Genomic DNA, 19,680 nt, shown 5'->3' on the forward strand with positions numbered 1-19,680 from the left:
AATTTGGATGGGAATAATCTTAACAGTGTTATGAAAGAAAGGGATCTTGGTGTAGTGGTTGTTCAGTCTCTTAAGCCATCCAAGCAATATACTTTTCGTAGTGTTAGGGCAAATAGGATTTTAGGTTGTATCTACAGCAATATTGAATAGAAGTTTAAAGAGGCTATAATTTTATTGTATAGATCACTGATTAGGCTACATTTGAGATATTGTTTTCAGTCTTTGGCTCCTTACCATAGGAAGGAAATTGAATTGTTGGAAAGGATTGAGAGGAGGGCTACTAGAATGGTACTAGTGATGGAAGGGTTGTCATGTGAAGAGAGGTTAAGATTTCTGAGATTATTTTCTCTTGAAAAAAGAAGAGTTAGATGGGATCTGATTGAGGTATTTAAGATTGTTAAGGGAATTAATAGTATTGATGCATCATCTTTTTTTTCATACTTAATGGTGACAAGGACCAGGGGACACAAATATAAATTTTGATAGGGTAGGAGTCATCTTAGCTAAGATAGTTTTATTTTTCTAACAGGGTGGTTGGCCTTTGGAATGTGTTGCATTTGGATGTTATGGATGCAGTAGATTTAAGTGAGAAAACTTAAACTATATGAGGATTTGAGGATTTTATATTTTGTATTTAATAGTTTTAGTTTAGTTTAGAGGAGGGGACAGCCTAGATGGACCAACAGCTTATTAAGCATGTTTTTTTGTTTAAGTTGCAGTTTTTGATTTATCTGTTGTAACATTTGAGTTATATTAGAAGTGATCATATTGCTCTTTTTCTCTTGTTCTTGTGTATTCAGCATTATATCAAAATGCTTATATTATTTTGTATTGAAGTAACAGCAAGATGTCATTTATTATTTCTCTGTAACTGAAATGTTTATTGTATTTTTTTTGTGTATGCAAACCTGTAACTTTGAGAAAAGCTTTTGTTTTTCTACAGATATGCAAAGTTGCAGTAGCCACATTAAGTTATGATCAAATGGTGGATCTCTTAAAAACATCTATGACAGTCTCTGTGACAGTTATTCCTCCATTACCAGATCGAACTCCTCGCAGGTTAGTTTTGATGTTCAAGACAAAATATTAAAATAAGGAATTTCTTATATAAAAGACATTCAGGGAAATTTCTTTACTCTTGGTTTTCACTGTTTTACTGCTTTTAATTTTCTTGTATATCTTCTACACTATATAGGAAATTTAAGAAGTTGAAAGATGAATTCCATAAGCATGAGACAACTTTTGCTAAACCCTCATGTCAGGTGTTGCAAGTTTATAATAATTTGTGTTTTTTTTGTACTAAAACAAAACCTTATTCTGTTATGCAAAAGAAAGTAACCAACTGTTTACATAGACCTTCAGGAAATATAATTTGTCTGAACCCTGTACATGAGTGTTAAAAGCTCACTTTGAATGTTAGTCTATAAATGTGTACGTAAAATGAAAAATATATAAATTATTTGTGAACATATACAGTTTCTTAATGTTTGGCAGATATGCTATCTACTTCTTTTTTGACAGTGTGCCAAGTGATGTTTAAGAATGAGCAACCAGCTAATAAATTTGTATTATATTTTTTGACATTTACTTTAAAACATGAAAGAGTTTACTTGTATTGCAAAAGACAAAAATTGGAAACAGTCACATATTTTTTTTAGAGAAAATTGTAAATTATTAAATGCCATATTTGTTTACAAGCAATATTTGAAAATTGGAATTAGGCTTAGCTGCCTAAAATGCAAAAAAGTCATAAATTGCATGACACAGGTTTAAATATTATTTGGTTAATATTATTTTAGACAATACATCCAAGCTCTGAAAATATGTCTCTTATTGTAAGATGGGTGCTAATAATAGTTGTGTGACACAATTTACTGACTCCATAGTGATTTTAAAACCTGTTTTCAGGTTTAGGAAAATAAGAAAAATTAAAAATAAAAACCTACTGAAACTGATACACAGTCTTATTATCTTTTCTAAGCAGAATATTTTGTGCAGTGTTGTTAATTTTTTTTTTTTCAAAGAATAATTTTTTTAAAAGTCAACAAAGCTGTTTATTAATTCATTACAATATTGAATAATATATCGAAGTTGATAGACATGTCCTATGTTGTTCATTATTATTTGTCTAGGTCATCTTCTCATATGGAAGTATTTTTTCCAATGATGAGTAACATTGTCAAGGGTTTCGTGTTGAAAATTATTTAGGTCATGTTATTGGGAAAATATTTATTAAACCTTTAACCACGGGTACCCCTTTAAACACTTTTCTGTGCAAGCAATTGAGTTGCATTCAAAATTTAATTAAACACCTTTACTATCAATGTGTGTGAATTAAATTAACATTATAATGGATGCTATGATTTAAAGTTTTATGTTATCTAAGTCTTAATACCTTTATTTCAAAAGAAACTTTTAAAAAATATACTTAAATTTCAGTTTAGTATTGTCATGTGACCCACAAGCTATGAAAAATCTCAACTTTCGCATTCACTATCTTGATTCAGATAACACCTGTTCTGTAGATGTACATCTAGAAAATTAAGTACATTTACTTGCCCCGTTGACACGCAAGTTTCAAACTTCTGTTTTTGAATGCAGTGGAAACAAACAATAAATTTTGTCAACCTCCTGATGGGTGCCATGCTCACTGTGCATACACTTGAGCTTTATAACATACTTATACTTGCTACATATACATGTTTATAGTCATTAGAAAGAGCTCATTTTACACTGTAATTCAATAGTGGTTATTTTGAAATTGGCACTCAGTTTTCATCATTGGGTATATATATGTAACTGCCTGTAGTTTTGTTGGCTACTTTATCCACATTAGCACTTCCCTTTTTTTTTTTTAAATATGCTATAATTAGAGAGACAGTTAAATTGTATTCAGGTTTTGCTTTTATATCTTAGTTAATTATGTATTATTTGTGTTTTAAAATGCATAATAGGAAGGTTTAACTCTATCATCATAGGCATTCTTTTCTGTGCATGTCACAAAGTTTTAGTTAATTACACTCAAAATTTTATTAATCTACTTTTTGTTTGTTATACTAATTAGTATAGCATTAAATCTGAGCTAATAATCCATATTTTAATAGTACATAGGTTTTAATTTCTTAATTTTATAAGGCAATATTTAACAAAATCCTAAATTTCTCCTTGTGTGACACATTTTCTCTAGGCATCTCTTCTTCTCTCTTTTATTACCACCCCTCCAATAAATACAAAAGTCAACGTAAATTACTCACTATAAAATCATCATTGCTCAAACAAACCATAATTTTAATAGCCTTCAATTTTATTTGGTTACAGAGCTATCAAATAGAAAATCAGACTCTTTTTTGCAACATCCACTTGTCACATCCTCTTTTTTCAGGACTTGTTAATAGTTCTCTCACGTTTAATTCTACATTATCTATAACCAATAGAAAGTCAAGATTTTCATCTCTCAAATGACATATTATATAACATTGTTTTCTGAATAGAGAATTGTCAATTTCATTGTTAGTACAAGCTCCGTTCCTACAGGAAAGATAATGATTAGCTTGGATGACTTTGTAATAGCTCTTGTTGCATAGTTAGAAAGCCAGAGAAATTGTGATAGTTAGGGGAATTGTCTGCTTTTTGCATGTTATTATTCTATGATCTTCAATACATTATTTAATTAAATAAGAATTATTTAGTGCATTACTACCATTAGTATTAAAAAAAATAAGTAGGGTTTAGTGTAATAGACAGTAAGAAAAACGATGATTCTGGTAAATACTTTATTTTTTGTTTTTCATGTTTATTCTTTATTTATTATTATTAGAAAAGTAACTAAAATGTAAAAATAGGGATCTCTTTAGGTTAGTTAAGGTTAGATTAGGTAAAAATAAATAATAATATAAAAAAATGTTTCACAGGGCACCCACATGAGCAGCTTGTGGGTAAAGTAATTCGATAGTGTAACATGAGCTCCACGTTTCCCAAGTGATTTACAACTTATAATGGTGCGAATAGTAGTTGGACATGGTTCAAAGGACAATAAAACAATAAAATTTAATTATAAATACTTGAATGCCGTTATGAGTTTAAAGCTACTTAGGATAAATGAATGTAATTTCATATTACAATTTGAAGTCATTCTGGAAGGAATAAAAGAGTAATTTTGATTTATTTCGATTTTTTTTTTAGTGGTTACGAAGTCAGTCAAATTGACCAACCTTGTATAGAGTTAGTGTAGAGAAAATAAAAGAAAATATAAATTTACTCTAAAAACAAACATTTGAAATGTATTTAGGAGGTTTTAGAGATTACACAAATTGAATCTGATATTTTTGAGATGAAGAAAAGTATTTTTAATCTTAACATGAAAATTACTTTGCACATGGACTATTCAAAACAAATACTCCTTTTTTTTAGTTTATTTAAAATACTGCAGAAAAAAAAAGATTTTTTGTATGTGAAAGACTTGTAATGTTTACTGAAAGACTGTTAAATTTTTTGAAGATATACATACTATATTAGAAATTAGTAGTAACAAATTTATAAAACTGTACGAGTAAAAAAGAGGTCATATGGTCGGTCAAATCGACTGAGGCCGTGTTGAGAGAGTTAAACATTGCCCCAGTTCTCAAAGCTTACCATTTTGCACGAGTGTAAGATAATTTTGCTGAGGGGTTGTGCATCTCTCCCAAAGATACTGTAATATGCCTCAAGGGTATTGTTGACTTCTGTCGAAATGAAAAATAAATGGTAAAGGACAGGAAAGGAAAAAATAAAACATTAAAAATTAAGTATGTGTGGAAAGGAAAAGACCTGAAATTACAAATATCACCAGAAGTAAATATTTCAGTATATTTAAAAAATTAAAAGGTATGCACATTTATCTGTTTCTTAATTTTAAACATTTCATTGCACTGTATGTTGATGATAATATCTACAGTTAGTGATATGGTAGAGAAAATTAAATATAAACATTTACCTTAAAAACTTTGATATTTATTTAGGAGGTTCTAGAGGTTATGCAAATAAAATATGAAAACTCTTAAGATGAAGAAAAGTATTTTTATTCTGAAAATGAAAATCACCTAGATCACTACAATGGATAAATATTTTTAGTAGAAACACTAAATTAAGGTGTTGTTATTTTTTGTGTACAAGCTACTTATAATCTTTAACAAAATCTTACAAGTTTTTATGAGGACACATTAAGAAATCTCACAGTTAAAGTATGTATTGGTGTACAAGTGAAATTCCCATACACCCCTCCTGCAAATTGCAGGTGCCTGTCCTGAAAGGGTTAATGTAAAAATAGCCCGTTTTTTTGTAATTACATTGGGAGAGAGTTGATTAGAAACAAAAAAACAGTGGCATACAATCAAAATTATATTTTTAGTTAAGTAATATTTATATGTGGGCCCGGCATGGCCAGGTGGTTAAGGCGCTCGACTCGTAATCTGAGGGTCGCGGGTTCGAATCCCCGTCACACCAAACATGCCAACCTCTGCCTTTGCCTGGCCCCAAGTCCAGGATGAGAAAGGAGGAGGGTTGAGCGCGGGGTTAGCAACTCCACCCCGTAAAAACCAACCTGCTACAAGTAACTGCAACAACACCTTTCGTTGGCGAGGTGTTGTTGCGGTCCTATGCTCCACTGGGAGTTTACAGGAATAAAAAAAAAATATTTATATGTAATGCATGCACGTGGTAATACAGGCATTTCGGTATAAAAAATTTAATTTATCTACCTGTTACTTTGTATAAACTCAAACCTGTAATTATATATTACACACATTTATTGTTTTTGTTTTCTAGCAGGTAAAGTCACTTTGATAATTGACAGTAGAAATTGGCTACTTCTGCATCTTTTGTTTGTTTGAATAGTTGCATGTTAATTGCCTAATTAGTAATCTTTACTGATTTGGTGAAGGAATTACCTTTGTGTTTTGTTATTCTAGGGGTTGTGGGCTACAAAACTGTAGTTATTTATTAGCACAGACTGGTGGGGATTATGAAAATATTGGAAACTCTGAGCGGGACAAAGCTGTTTACATCAAAACCAAATCAACACCATACCAACAGGTTCCAGCTGTTTCTCAGAGTAAAACTGCATGCACAAGGTAAGAAAAGTTTTAATTTACTAGAGAGCTGAAATGTTTTTTAAAGCAGGATCACACATGATTCACCATCAGGCTCTTAGCTGTTTGTCAGAGCAAGATTACAGCAACATAAGAAAACTTTTATTTAGTACACCTAGGGCAGTTATTTTTTTAAAGATATAACCATTTTAAATATAGCTTTTTTTCTTTATAATCACTGTATTTCTGGGTAAGTTACAACAATTCATTGTTGTGTCTTTCCTCTCAAATACACTTAAATATTAATTGCCAAACAATCCTTACTCATTTGAACTGATGAATTCTAACATTACTCAAAACTGCATTTCTGAGCTGGCCATAATATGAATTTATCTATCACTTTCACTTAACACCTTAATAAAACCATTGAACTCTAAGCTGGCCTAAGTTGTTGTTTTTTGTACAACAGAACCCTCACAACATTAGGTAAAATTTTAAACTAAACTGAAAAGTTTAGCATCTCCTCAGAGAAAGACAATATTTTTATTAGAAGGCTTCAACTGATTCTTAGAACTGTTATTTAGTTTATCTTTCAACTTTAAAAAAAAGTTATACTTGGTTGTTTAATTAATAGATGTAGTTTGTTCTTAAATATTTGATTTATCTAAATTTTGAGTAGTTATGTTTTTGAAGTACATCACTTGGACAATTAACTTTCAAATTGACAAATTGTTTTTATAACTTTCATTATTGCTGGATTCCACATATTGTATTTATTGACTTATTTTGTATTTTGCACCTTATAACACTATATAAAGAATTTACCAAAACAATTAGACAAAATCATTCATTTTTGTATATAAAATACCCAGGGTATTTCTATCAGTAATCAGTGGAATTAATTGCATTATTGAATTTTATTTTTCATATGTGACTCGTACATTATTAAAAACCCTGTAATTAACAAAATCTTAGACCACCAAGAAATTTGGTGCATGAATAGTTTAGAAAAATGTGTTTAGAAAAACAATGGTTTTGTAATTCTAGGGTTAAACTCTGCATACCATTAAGTATCTCACTATACATTATTTTTGTAAGTAGCTATATAGAATATCCATTTTCAGTGTAATTACTTGATGTATTTAAATTCTAGTAGAAGTGATGACTCGCAACTATCCACTAATTTGTCTGGGCATTCTTCCTCAAGTCGACCTGGTGCAGGAACATCAAGAAATGAAACTACCAGGAAGAATGAGGTAAATCATATTACGTGATTAAACTAAGAGATGAAAAAACAAGCAATAAACATTTTCTGTTTGTAAAAATGTTAACTCTTGTTTAATTCTCTGTTACCTAAAACAGTTTTCCTATATCATTTGAAAGTGAACGGTAAATACTAGTGATTTTAAAATGGCCCAGCAAGAATATATGTCATATTGCATTTAAGAAACAATTTTATCAGCATTGTAAAAATGTTGAAACTTGTATATTGAATGCATGAAGCTTTATAATGAAATGTTTTTATTGTAATGAAAGCTGTAAAAAATACTTTATTTTAATTCTGAATGGTGATTTTGAAGGTACTTTGGTAAACCACTAGAAATTACTGAAAAACCTGAGAATGCTTTTTACCTCTGCCACCGAAGGTGGACAGAGGTAATGTTTTCACATCTATATTTGCCAGCAAGATTTCTTGAAAATAGCTGAATGTATTTGGATGAAAGTTGGAATACATTTGGACAATGACCAAACTTAGAAGTGATTAGTTTTTGGAAGGTCAAAGTCACAGCAAGGTTACAGAAATCTAAAAATCCCTATCTGTTAGCATGGGGATCGATTTTTCACACTATTTTTATTCTTGGTGGACCTATGTAGAATATTCTTCCTCATTGTTCTGCTAAGAATGGTCCATGTCCATTGATAATGATGGACATATGGACACATTTTTGTATTTTTTTAGTCAAATATGATCAACGCTGTGTGGTGGAGGTATGTGCTCTACTGAGTGCCCCTCTAGTTGCAACAGCAGTGTGACTGATTTAGATTAATTTTAAGCTTGAACTGTTGAATGAAAGTTTGTGTAATTGCATTTTGATGAGTCGTGAGGTTTTTTTACTTCCTTCAATTTAAAGCTTTCAAGTGCAACTTAAGACATAAATATGTATCATATCTTACAATATCAATTTCATGAATGTGAACTTGTATTTAAGATAAACTTTCAAACAAATTCTGTTTAGAACAATAGTGATACTTCCTAGTATAATTTTTAGATGATCCTCAAATTGTATTATGTAATTTTTTTTAAGTATAAATTATCAGATGTTGAAAAAACGATTTTGGCTTATGGACTTTCTTATCCAAATTCTCTGTATAAATTAACTATGCTACTTTCTTCACTAACTTTTAAAATTTGAAACAACAGTTAATTCAATTTAGGTTTATGATTGCTATTAGTATTGCTCATATTTCTTTTGAATTTATTAATATTTTGCTTAACCTAATACTGAAATTTTGAAGTATACTCAGACATTTAAGTTGATAAAACTGCAGTTGTTGATGTTGATAATGGTGACTGTCAGTAATTTATAACAAATTTATTAAAGAATGATAATTGAATTATGCTTCACAAATAAAATTCAGATTGCAGAGTGATTATTAAAGTTCCAAAAATGGAACATTATTTCAGAAGCAGAAGCTATTTTTGGTATTTTTTTACCTGCTTGGTATATATAACCCAATGTAGTTATTTCGTTTTTGATGGTAATGTAATTGTTGTGTGTGATTTACTGTGGGCTAAAAATTAGCATACAATATACAATACAGGTAATTTGTTGTTATATTACCACTGTCTTGTGAAAAATATCTTGTGTCAGAGATTAAATGATATGTTTTACATTGTTTAAAGAGAGGATAATAATTTGTTTCCAGTATTTCAATTCAAAACACCAAAACTTAGTATTTACACTTAAAAACAAATGTAATTTCACTTTTGCTTTCAGTTAATTTACATACTATTCATCATTATTACAAACCTTTTCTAGAATGTATTTTAGTTTCAGTATTATTCTTGTCACTTTCAAAAGGAATGTCTGTAATTTGGTTCAACTTATTTGCGAGTTTTCAATCTTTTTATTTGAAAATATAAAATATGTATAGAAGAGTATTATTCTGCTGTCTTTAGTTAATATTGTAATTAACGCTGTCACAGACACTTACATCCTCATATTAATTTGTTTCAAGATGCCCAAATCAGCAGTTTACTCTGATTTTGCCTTAACCCATTAACTGTGGATGACTGATATTTCAGTCATTGAAGTTCTATGACTCAGCTGCGAATGACAGAAATATCCGTCAGTCACGCATATATAACTATAACTCTATGCGAATGACGATAATTACCGTTTCATTGTGATTGATGGCAACTCAGTTTTATCTGTGAGTCAGAAAATGGCAACTGAGCTACTCCTGCCACAGTTAATGGGTTAACCATATATATATTGAGTGTTCACTTTGAAGGATAAAGTGTAGATGTTGCAACAAGTTTGTCCTTAAGGGTGTGTGTGTGTATGTCTCTGTTCAAACTACAAATATAAACAACTTATAGTATAAAAAACAAATTCTGTACTCAAATGAATATTTGGTTTATACAATTGTATTTGTTTCTTTTGCCAATAAGCCTACATTGATTATTGGTTTATTCTATTTTTATTTCACACACACATTAAAAAAAATATTTGCAGCAGAATTTGAAAGTACTTCATTTGTCACTATCACAGCTTTGAATGTCATTGAGTTTCTTTCATAAGTGACTAAAGTTTTGAACAATCCTACAGAAAGAACAGTGATAATATATTTTCTGCTACTAGTACTGAAAATTATATTTTGTAATATTCTATATAGCAGTGTGCCTTTGTGAATATACTTACTTATTTTTTACTTACATTGATGATTAAGAAATGTAATTGCCCAAAAATATTTTCTTTAGATTTCATAAGTTGCATGCATGTTATGGCAGTAATTTTCTTGTTAAATCTTACACCACTAAGGTTCTCTGTGTTTGCTCTTTTATAATGCTACTGATGTAACATAACAACAGTAACTTATAATGGTTGTTAGAAGTATATTCCTTAAAAGAAGTTTACTTATGTAAACATCAGATTTTTTATTTTTAACATGCACTATAAACTCAGAATAAGATTACTAAATAATTCAGACTTTGAATGTTTAAAAACTTCAAAGAATGTTCACTTTTTAGTTCTGTTTATAGTAAAGAAATTGTTTATTTGAAGTATTTGATGTTTTATAGGGGAGTGGGAACCACAATGAAAAGAATTCCAGCAGAGACACTTGTATTGAACATCAGACACAAACAGTAAATGGTAATAGAGAATCTCCTCCTCCTCCTCCTGTTCCTGTGCGTTTCCAGTCCACAGCTAGCTTTGCTTTTCACCAAGTAGCATCCAGTCCGCTTTTATCATTTCCTGTACCGCCTCGCACCCCACCACGACATCACACCAGTTCCACCTCTCATGGCCATCACAGTTCTAGTCACGGGACACATTGTCATCCAGCTGCCTTAGCTCATGATCATGGAGACTTAGAAAGCTCCCTTACACATGTTGGAGACATGGTTGTTTCCAGAAGTGAGCTCTCTTTGTCCCAGCTTGGGATTTCTCAGACTCAACTACATCATCTTCCCTTATCCACAGCTTTAGTCTGTTCCTCAGCCAACTCTTCTTCAATGAAGTCCACTGTTGTGGAATTAAAGGAATCTCCAACTATATCTAGAGAAGTGAGGCTTAGAAAGACTCAGAAAGTATCTCCACACCAAATTGGTTCCGATTACCAGTCAGACAGTTCAAATGAGTGGTTGCAAGGAGCAAGCAGTGCTGGTACTGTAATCAGTCTTTTTTTTTTTTTCAGTCTATGCCAATGGTTTCCAAGCTTTTTTCACTGACGACTCCCTAATCCACTTACCTTGATTTGTATGGCACCCCTACTGCGACATGCAATTTTTTTAATGTTTTTTAATTATTCTTTGTTTGGTGAAACTATAGCAACACTCCTAGTAACTTGCAGTGACACACAGTTTGGAAACTACTGGTCTATGCTTTTATGTTTCTTTAACTGTTAATAACTTGATATTTTCTCATGCAACTGCAACTTTACATGTACTAAAAAGATCTTAACTCCTATATTTTGAGAATATCTCAAGATTTAATATAACCACAAAGTTATGCTCATGTTGTGAAATGTAAAATGAACATATTTTAAAGAGTATGTAGTGGTACAAATTTGTCTTTGTAAAGAGAGATGGGCCAAAGTAGTGTTGGCTGGAGGAGCATGAGATGCAACTTGGCCAACTTTTGACCAACATACTAACTTTGCTTCAGTTATCAATATTTTTTTTGCCATTCAAATTGTTCAACCTTTCTGTAAAATTGAAATCTTTTTTTTTCCCTATTCAGGTATTAAATATTCTTGGTTTATATGAACAAATTTGCCTTTTATTGAGTCTGTAAAACACCAATGAGATAATATTATGGCATTACATTATGATAAACTTGTAATCAGTGTATTTTAATATCTAAGTGACATGACCCCAAATACCCTCCCAGTCAGTATATCACTGCTCAAAAATGAACATTATTGCAGATGTCTAGTGTTTTACTGCTAACTGTGAAATGACAATGCAATAAAATATATTTTTTTATCTATAATTCCAGTAGTGTAAATATAAGCATTAGTATAAATGAACCATTTATTCAAACTGCTACAAATATTCTTTTTTGTTGTTTAATGACATTTATAGCACATCTTTCTTTAACATAAGTAATCCACATTAAACATGGTTTTAGTTTCATTTTAGCCTTTTTTTTTTCTTTTTCAAAACCACATGTTTGATCAGTTGAAGTGCCAGTAAACTTGGTGAAATGTATATAATTGTAGTAGTATAATTAATCAGTAGAATTAATAGAATTGATCTGCAAGCAGACAACATATTTGTAAATAAAAGTTTCTATGTTTTTATAAACCAAAGCTCTTTGTAAAATTAATTGTCCACTTTGTTTCTACCAAGTTTGCAGTTACTTGTTCAGTAATCAAAAAGTTATAATACAAATTTCTCAGTTTTTCTGTGTAAAGAAAGACTTTTCAGGAACTATGCTTCCAGTACCAAGTATTAGTATGAATTGAGTTTATCACTATTGAATTCTTTTTATTTAATTTTATTGTATTAAAATATGTGTAATGCTTGCAAATGGAAGTAATCTTTAATTGTCTTGTACCTAACTATATAAAATGTAATAATGCAGATGTTTTTTCAATTCTTGAAAAGTACAATTGTAAAGAGGTGAGTTTCTAGTGAAGCTGGTCTTTAAAGCAGTGTTTTAATACATCCTATGGTTTTGTTTCTGTATCATGCCATTAGAATATGAATAAAAAGATTTGTCAATGTCTGCAGGAGAATTCAATACAATGTTTATAAGAATAAATGATTAATATGATAAATGCATTTTTCCTAGGCAAACACCATCTCTGTGATGATTTGGTAATGTTTACCTTTAAGTATGTAAAAAGTTAGAAAGTAAAGTAGTTAGTAAACAATGACCTTGTACATACTTCCAGAAGAATTGGCCTGCAACAGTGTCCGGAGCACACCACCTAAAAGTATTCCACACTTCAGAGCAGACTTGAGCACAGATTGTAGTAGTAGTAGTAGTAATAGCAGCATTTCACGGAGTCCTCACTTAACGGGAAGGTTAGTTAATCATAATAAATTCCAGCTGATCTAGGCTCAAAGAAAATATAAATAAGTCAACTTACATTTCCTTAGAAATTAATACTGGATATATTTTCGAAGTGAAAAGAGACTCTAGGACTGAGACTTGAACTGGAGACCTCTGGATAACAAGGCCATTGCACTAACCATTGAGCTACCCAGGAGTGCAAACAGTCTTCGACAATGTTCACTTATAAACTTTCCACTGTGATCACCATGCTATGTTATAATAGGTACAAAGACCAAGTCATAGAAGTCTAACATAGACTTACAGTTATTTATTAAATATTTTACTATTTCATGATTTTCTTACAAAATTTAAGAAATTACGTAAGTCTATGATAGGCTTCTATGGTTTGGTCCTTGTACCAATCATAACATAGTATGGTGATAATATTCATTGTGGGAGGCTTTATAAGTGAACATTGTGGAGATTGTATTCCTGGGTAGCTCACTGGCCTTTTTAGTCAGAGGTGCTAAATTCAAGTCTCGGTCCCAGGATTTCTTTTCGGTTATGAGTTTTTCACTTAAACATATATCTAATGATAATTGTTTATGATCTAACAATATTATTATTTCAAGATTTTATTTAGAAATGAAAGAAAAAATCTCTGTGATGAAGTGATGAATTATTCTTTTATTCTTAACCTTTATGCTACATTGACTTCTTGCATGTGATAAACCACTTCGAACAACATTATTTTATTCTACTTAACTGTGGCACAAGAAAACATTTGAGAACAAAATTCACTATCTGTGTGAGTATATGAGTGGTTTTATTTTTCCAATCACCTGGATTATGTCATTTTTAACTTTTCTGGTTATTTTTACTGACACTCAAAAACAAACTCTAATATGTAAAGCCTAATGTGTCTAGTTCTATTTTCAGACTCACATTTCCAGCTCAGCTTTACATTGATTTTCAAATTACACTTCTAAATTTCAGCCTCACATTAGTTTCAAGGAACAGTTTTCTACTTTGTTAGAATTACAAAAAACATGGACGTAATCATCACAACTTCAAAGGAAATGGTGGTGTCTTTATGATTGAGGTTGTATAAGATTTATATCAAAATGTATGACACTTTAAATGGCAAAAGTAAGTTCAAAAACTGCAATGAGTATGCTTCACAAAGCCTTCCCATACAAGAACAAACACACATTATTTGAGATCTTGAAAGAATGTTTGGATTCTTTATGACACCATTATGGTAAAATTGAGGTCTTCAAGCTCACACTCTTACTTAAGAAAAAAACTTATAAAATCAGCTGGAAGACCACCAAAATATATACTTGGAAGCTTTAGAAACTCTTCTCTAAGTTCACTATCAAGTGCTGTGGATCAAAGTTTCGAGTCTCATTTGTAGCCAATATGTAGTATTTGAGATGATAAATGGAAAGGATTAAATTTTATAATCAGTTATGTGCAAATTTTATATCAGTATAACAGATTTTGACTGTACTTTCTTCATTGTTTGTTCTGCTGTTTAAAGTTGTATTTGATTTTATTGAAAGTTTTGCAAATAAATATTTCAGTATGTATCATTAAATTTGATTCTGTAAAATATTAACATTTGTTTTTACTTCTTTCATATACCATTTTTAGCTGTGTTATACTTGTTTACATATTTTATGTGTTTAATTGTTTTATTCAAAAACATGATGTTTGAAACAGACATTCATTGTTTTATTTTATTTCTAATGTGTATTTTTCTTTTACTAAGTTGTTTAATGATTAAATTGCTTTTAACTAAGATGTGGTTGCTTGTTTGTACAGAACAGTAGCTATTAAAGTGTTGTATATGACTTATAATTTAAAAGAAATGAAACATTGTGTTATTTAATGACCAAGATTACATAATGAAAAAGATTTCTTTAACAATTAGAACATTCTCAGAACCAGCTCATATCAAGCTGAGTCGTTTGCGACCTGGAGTCACATCAGGTGCCATTCGAAGTGGCAAATCAGGGGGTCCAGGAAGTAGTGGAAGTAGCACGGCAAGCAGCAGTACATTGCAAGAAGACTTGCTAAAGCTTATCAGTCCAGAATTTTTGGACAGTGACAGTAACAGTGAGGTATGTAATAATAGGATTTAATTTATTTTCATATTTTGTAAATTTTGAATTGTAATGGGCAGTGCCCTTGGGGCTTATCGTTGGAGCTTCGACTTTACTGCCTATTACACCAAATTTATTTATTTGAGGAATGCAGTGGTGAGTGGAGCTCACAAGTTGCTAATTTGAGGAGATTTATGGTTATACTAAAGAAACTGATTCTGAGACTGATATTCAACGAAATGCATCATTTTTGTTTGAGTTCTTACAATGACATACACTTTTAATGACAACAGTTAAACATTTAATAATCCGTTAATTCTGAACAATCCAACTTTCACTTTTAAACACTATTGACCAATACTGCTCACATATAAAATATTTCACTCTGTTACAATCATTAATTTCCTTTATATGATTATCTTACTATCTTATCCAAAACTACATTGATTGAACAAGAGAAATAGCATTTCTACTTACATCAAAGTTGAGCTGGTGTATCGTTGTAGATTAGATACCATCATCATTGTCAATTCTGGGAGAACTTAGCCTCTGGAGAATTTGTCCTGGAGAACTTACTAGTCCCTGGAGATCTTTTGTTAGCCCTGGGAGAACTTTTGATCCGTCCTGGAGAACTGATTTTCAGCTCCAGATATGTGTTTTTATATTATATTTTCTCTGTATCCTTTCAATTTTCCAAATAGTATTCCTAACTATCTGCAAGTAGTTCTGACACTTAATTGGCTAATTTCTGCAACTCATCGGGCATTTTTAAAACAAGAACCAAAACTCTCAAGTAATTGGTTACTATGATGGTGAGTGCTTCGATTGCCTTCTTACTTATGCTACTACATAAGGCTGTAGTAATGAATCCTACATCAAAGTACCGATTTCAGATGCTATCATAGACTTTGTAGTAGCCTTTACTGTACTACTAGATTGGTGTCAGTAATTTGTCACTGTCAACTTGTGCCCAGTATCTTTACTGGGCTGCTAGGCATAAGCTCTATTTTTTATAACTCTTTACTCATGATTCTCAATACTAACTAACTATGCTTCACCTAGTTCTTGACCTTATTTCATAATACAGGCATCCTTACTTATGCCATTTCTTCATGTACATGTACCACACCTAGAAACCTAAATTTCTTTAGCTTCTTTCTTAAACTCTCCTGACACTAAAAATACTGAAGCAATTGTAAAATTTATGTAAAAACACCCAATTGCTTCAGAATTATCTTAACTTTCTCAATATGGGTAGGTCAAAGTGGACATGTCATGACTTTTTATGGAATTAATTTTAAAAATTAATCTAACTAATTTATTATTAATGTATATGAATGAACTTTGCATTAAAATGTAGTAAATAAATCAAATGTTAATATTATACAAGTTTTAATTTCTTAATTTAAAAAGAAGTATTTAAATAACTTCTAAATCTCCCCTTGTTTGTGAATATGACATTTATTAGTTTCAACTTTCCCATTTTCTATTACTCTTCTACCAAGTCCTGAGTTTAATGTCAATTATGCATTATAGTATAGATATTACTAAGGCACAGTCTAATTTTGTGGCCTTCATTCTTCTTTGTTTATGCAGATATAAACCAAAAAGTCGCACCCACTTGCCACACCTTCTCATTACATCCTCACTCTCACAAATTGCCAATAATTCTCTCCGATGTTTGCTATTACATCATCTACAGAGTTGTAATGTACCAAAGTACATATAATGCTACCTTGTTCTTAGTAGAGATTGAGTAGCTAAGAGAATTATTTTAAGACACTTATGTCTTAGTTAGAAAAACAGTTAAAGAATATTGTTTGATTTGTGTATGTTATTATTTTGTGTTCTTAAGAGCATACCTGGAACAAATAATTACTTCATATACTAGTACCATCATTACAAAAAAAAAAGGTTTAAGTTTCATTAGCAGGCTGAATGCAAGTAAACAAGAGGTCAAATATAAGTACTAAATTTCTTGTTTTTAATGCATTGTTATGAAAGCAAAAAAATAATAATTAAATATTTAAAAACTTATTAAGTTAGGTAATTAAAAATAAAATGAAATTTCTCCACAAAGTATGCTGGCAACTAGCTTGTGCATTACATCATTGAATACTATAACTTGAACTACATGTTTGCTGTGTGACTTACATCATGGGATTGCTAGTAAGACACAGGTAAAAGAGCAATAAAACAATAAAATTGCACAAAAGCAAATGTAAACTGTTAAGAGCATTAAGCTGTAAGATAATTAATTCTAATTTTTTGTTACAATATGCAGTTATTCTGGAAAGGGAAAAGGGTAATTTAGATTTTTTTTTTATTTGCTGGTTACCAAATTGGTCAAATCAATCGAGTCCATACAGTGTTAAGGTAGAGGAATAAACAGATCATTTAGGAGTTTTTAGAGGTTATGCAAATGAAATTTAAAAAATGCAAGATAAAAAAGAAGTATTTTTAATCTTAACATGACAATCATCTTTCTCTCAGACAAGTCAGAGTCCTAGTCACACTCTGACTATATATTTGCAGACAAATCTTTAGTAAAAAATACTTAATTACAAAGTCTGATTTTTATGTACAAAAACTTGTAATATTAACTAAAAGCTTGCTAAGTTTTGTGAAGAGACACATATGTTAAAAGTTATAGTATGGATACTGTTGTGGTTACATGGTGGTTGCAAGGTCAGTCAAAATGACCAAGCTCATGGTGATAGACTATGTTAAAATAGAAAAGTTATGTAGAAGATGAGCATTGACAACTATGTTAGTATCTTAGTTTTGAAAAGCTGTTAGTTTAATAATTTGAGAAAATAATCAAGCTAAGCATTGCTTTTATCCCAGGCTGCATCTTCTCGTCCAGACTCTGTGCCTTCAGAGAGTGGTTCCCATACTCAGCTGTCCACACCCTACTCATCTTTAGAACGAAGTAGTGGAAGTGGCCAGAAGAATAGTATTGGAAGAAGTAGTGGAAAAGCAGATCATCAGAATCATGTAATTGTAACCAAAGCCCAACCAGCCCAGGTGATCTCATCTGAACCATATTCTCTGTCATCCCATCCAGAAATCAAAATGTCAAAAGAAGAAAGGTCAGGAAATTGTGTATGAAATGGTTGGTTCTTAGGTTTAGACATGTTGTATTAATCTTAAGGTTAGACATAAGTTACAATGTTTTGGTTTCTGGTCTTCTTTAGATAAAAATTACAAATATAGCATGATATAGATTTAAATGAAGTGTTCATGCTGCTTATGTATTAATGTTTACTGTAGTAATGCCTTCTTGAAGAATGTTATGAAGTATGACTACAAACTTTCTAGAAATAGCTTCATTGGTTGAGTAGTTTGATCAAGGGCTAATTATGATAAATATTGCATTTTGATGCCCACCGTAGGCAGAGCACAGTCAGCTCATTGTTTAGAATTGAGCTTAAAAACAAAACAAATTTAAAAGTATTGATATATTTTTATTATAATTTTTTGCGATTATGAAATTTATGCTTTACTAGGATATACAATTTCATCAAAACCATAACATCAAATTTAAAATGTTTGCTAGATTATTTAATTTCAAGCTTTAAAAATAAAGTATCTATGACACAATAAATACTGTTTTCTTGTTTCAGGTGCCTCTTTTTTAAGTTATTTGAGTAGTTTGAGTTAATCTTATTATAGACTGTGAAATGTATTATTTAAATTTAGATTCTGTACAATGAATGAAATTTTCATGTAGAAAATCAAGGCCTGCTTTCAAATTTGTGTTGAAATATTGTGCGTATTTCAGATCAGATCACTCCATCATACGCTTAAGCCTGCTAACTAGCACAATAAGTATGAATTGTATTTGTTACAGCTTAAACCTTACTGTTTTCTAGACTCTCTCCAAGGGTTATGTCAGACAGGGTTCCTGGTAAGTTAAAACCTCTTCCATCTTCTGCCCTTCAATCAATCATGCCCCTCCCAGAAACTGGAGATATTGATTGGCCCAGCTTAGTAGATACTGCTACTAAAGCTATAGAAGGTAAATTCCTATTTTAGTTTGAAACTTTATGAAGATAGTTTTTGTGATTAAAAAGATGTGCAGCAATGCTCTTCATTTTCTGATATTAATTTTGGAAAATGAGAGTAAGTAATTGAATAAAACATAAATTAGACTAAATCTTGTTATTTACATACATGTCAGTAGTAGTAATATTTGTCTACTTAGAATCTGTGTTCAGAATGGAAATGCTTATTTTTACAAGAAAACTTTCTTTTAACCAAATGAACTTGTACAGATGAGTTAGGTTCTTCTACTCCTCAGAATAAATAGCATAGGTTTACATGTCAGTCAAAATGTTATCTTCTTTTTAATATTTCACCAGACATCATGCCTTCAGGAATTTTATCACTAAGCCCACTAGTTCTTAGTATATAGGGATGGCCTAGAAAAAAAATTGGCTGCTGCATATTATCTGTTGCTGATCGTGGTCTCAAATCTCTCTTACAATCTAAGAGACTTTTATAAGCACCTAACTTAGGTGTTCAAAGGTTATTAACTCTTTCAGCATGGGCTCGGTCCCTGGGACTGACCTCGTAACCATTTTGTGCTTGTTAGTTTTTCATGCTATAAATTTTAAATTGTTAAGTGTATGTTAATGAAATTTGGCAGATTATCAGTAAACATTACAATGCTTTCATATGCAAAATATCAATTTTTTTGTTTATTAAGTCTTAAGGTTTGTAAAGTGATGTTTTTCTCATTCCTTTAGTTTCCTTTTCACATGTTGCCTATTC

General features: G+C 30.8%; 1 protein-coding gene across 4 annotated transcripts in view; it reads left to right on the top strand.

The window, feature by feature from the left end:
* LOC106457739 (signal-induced proliferation-associated 1-like protein 2) overlaps positions 1 to 19,517 on the top strand; it is an 80,611-nt gene extending 61,094 nt beyond the window's left edge. For 2 of the 4 annotated variants that reach the window (XM_022383754.1, XM_022383755.1), the window contains exons 15-22: positions 944 to 1,059; positions 5,946 to 6,107; positions 7,219 to 7,321; positions 10,372 to 10,957; positions 12,693 to 12,825; positions 14,733 to 14,922; positions 17,752 to 17,996; positions 18,780 to 19,517. In XM_022383754.1, the coding sequence (XP_022239462.1) occupies positions 944 to 1,059; positions 5,946 to 6,107; positions 7,219 to 7,321; positions 10,372 to 10,957; positions 12,693 to 12,825; positions 14,733 to 14,922; positions 17,752 to 17,996; positions 18,780 to 18,942 (1,698 nt within the window). In that variant the 3' untranslated portion in view covers positions 18,943 to 19,517. The remainder of the gene's footprint in view (positions 1 to 943; positions 1,060 to 5,945; positions 6,108 to 7,218; positions 7,322 to 10,371; positions 10,958 to 12,692; positions 12,826 to 14,732; positions 14,923 to 17,751; positions 17,997 to 18,779) is intronic. The other 2 variants (XM_022383756.1, XM_013917184.2) reach the window with 2 other exon arrangements.
* The last annotated feature ends 163 nt before the right edge of the window (positions 19,518 to 19,680 follow it).

The sequence above is a fragment of the Limulus polyphemus genome, unplaced genomic scaffold (assembly GCF_000517525.1).
Source record: "Limulus polyphemus unplaced genomic scaffold, Limulus_polyphemus-2.1.2 Scaffold367, whole genome shotgun sequence".
NCBI classification, from domain to species: domain Eukaryota; kingdom Metazoa; phylum Arthropoda; class Merostomata; order Xiphosura; family Limulidae; genus Limulus; species Limulus polyphemus.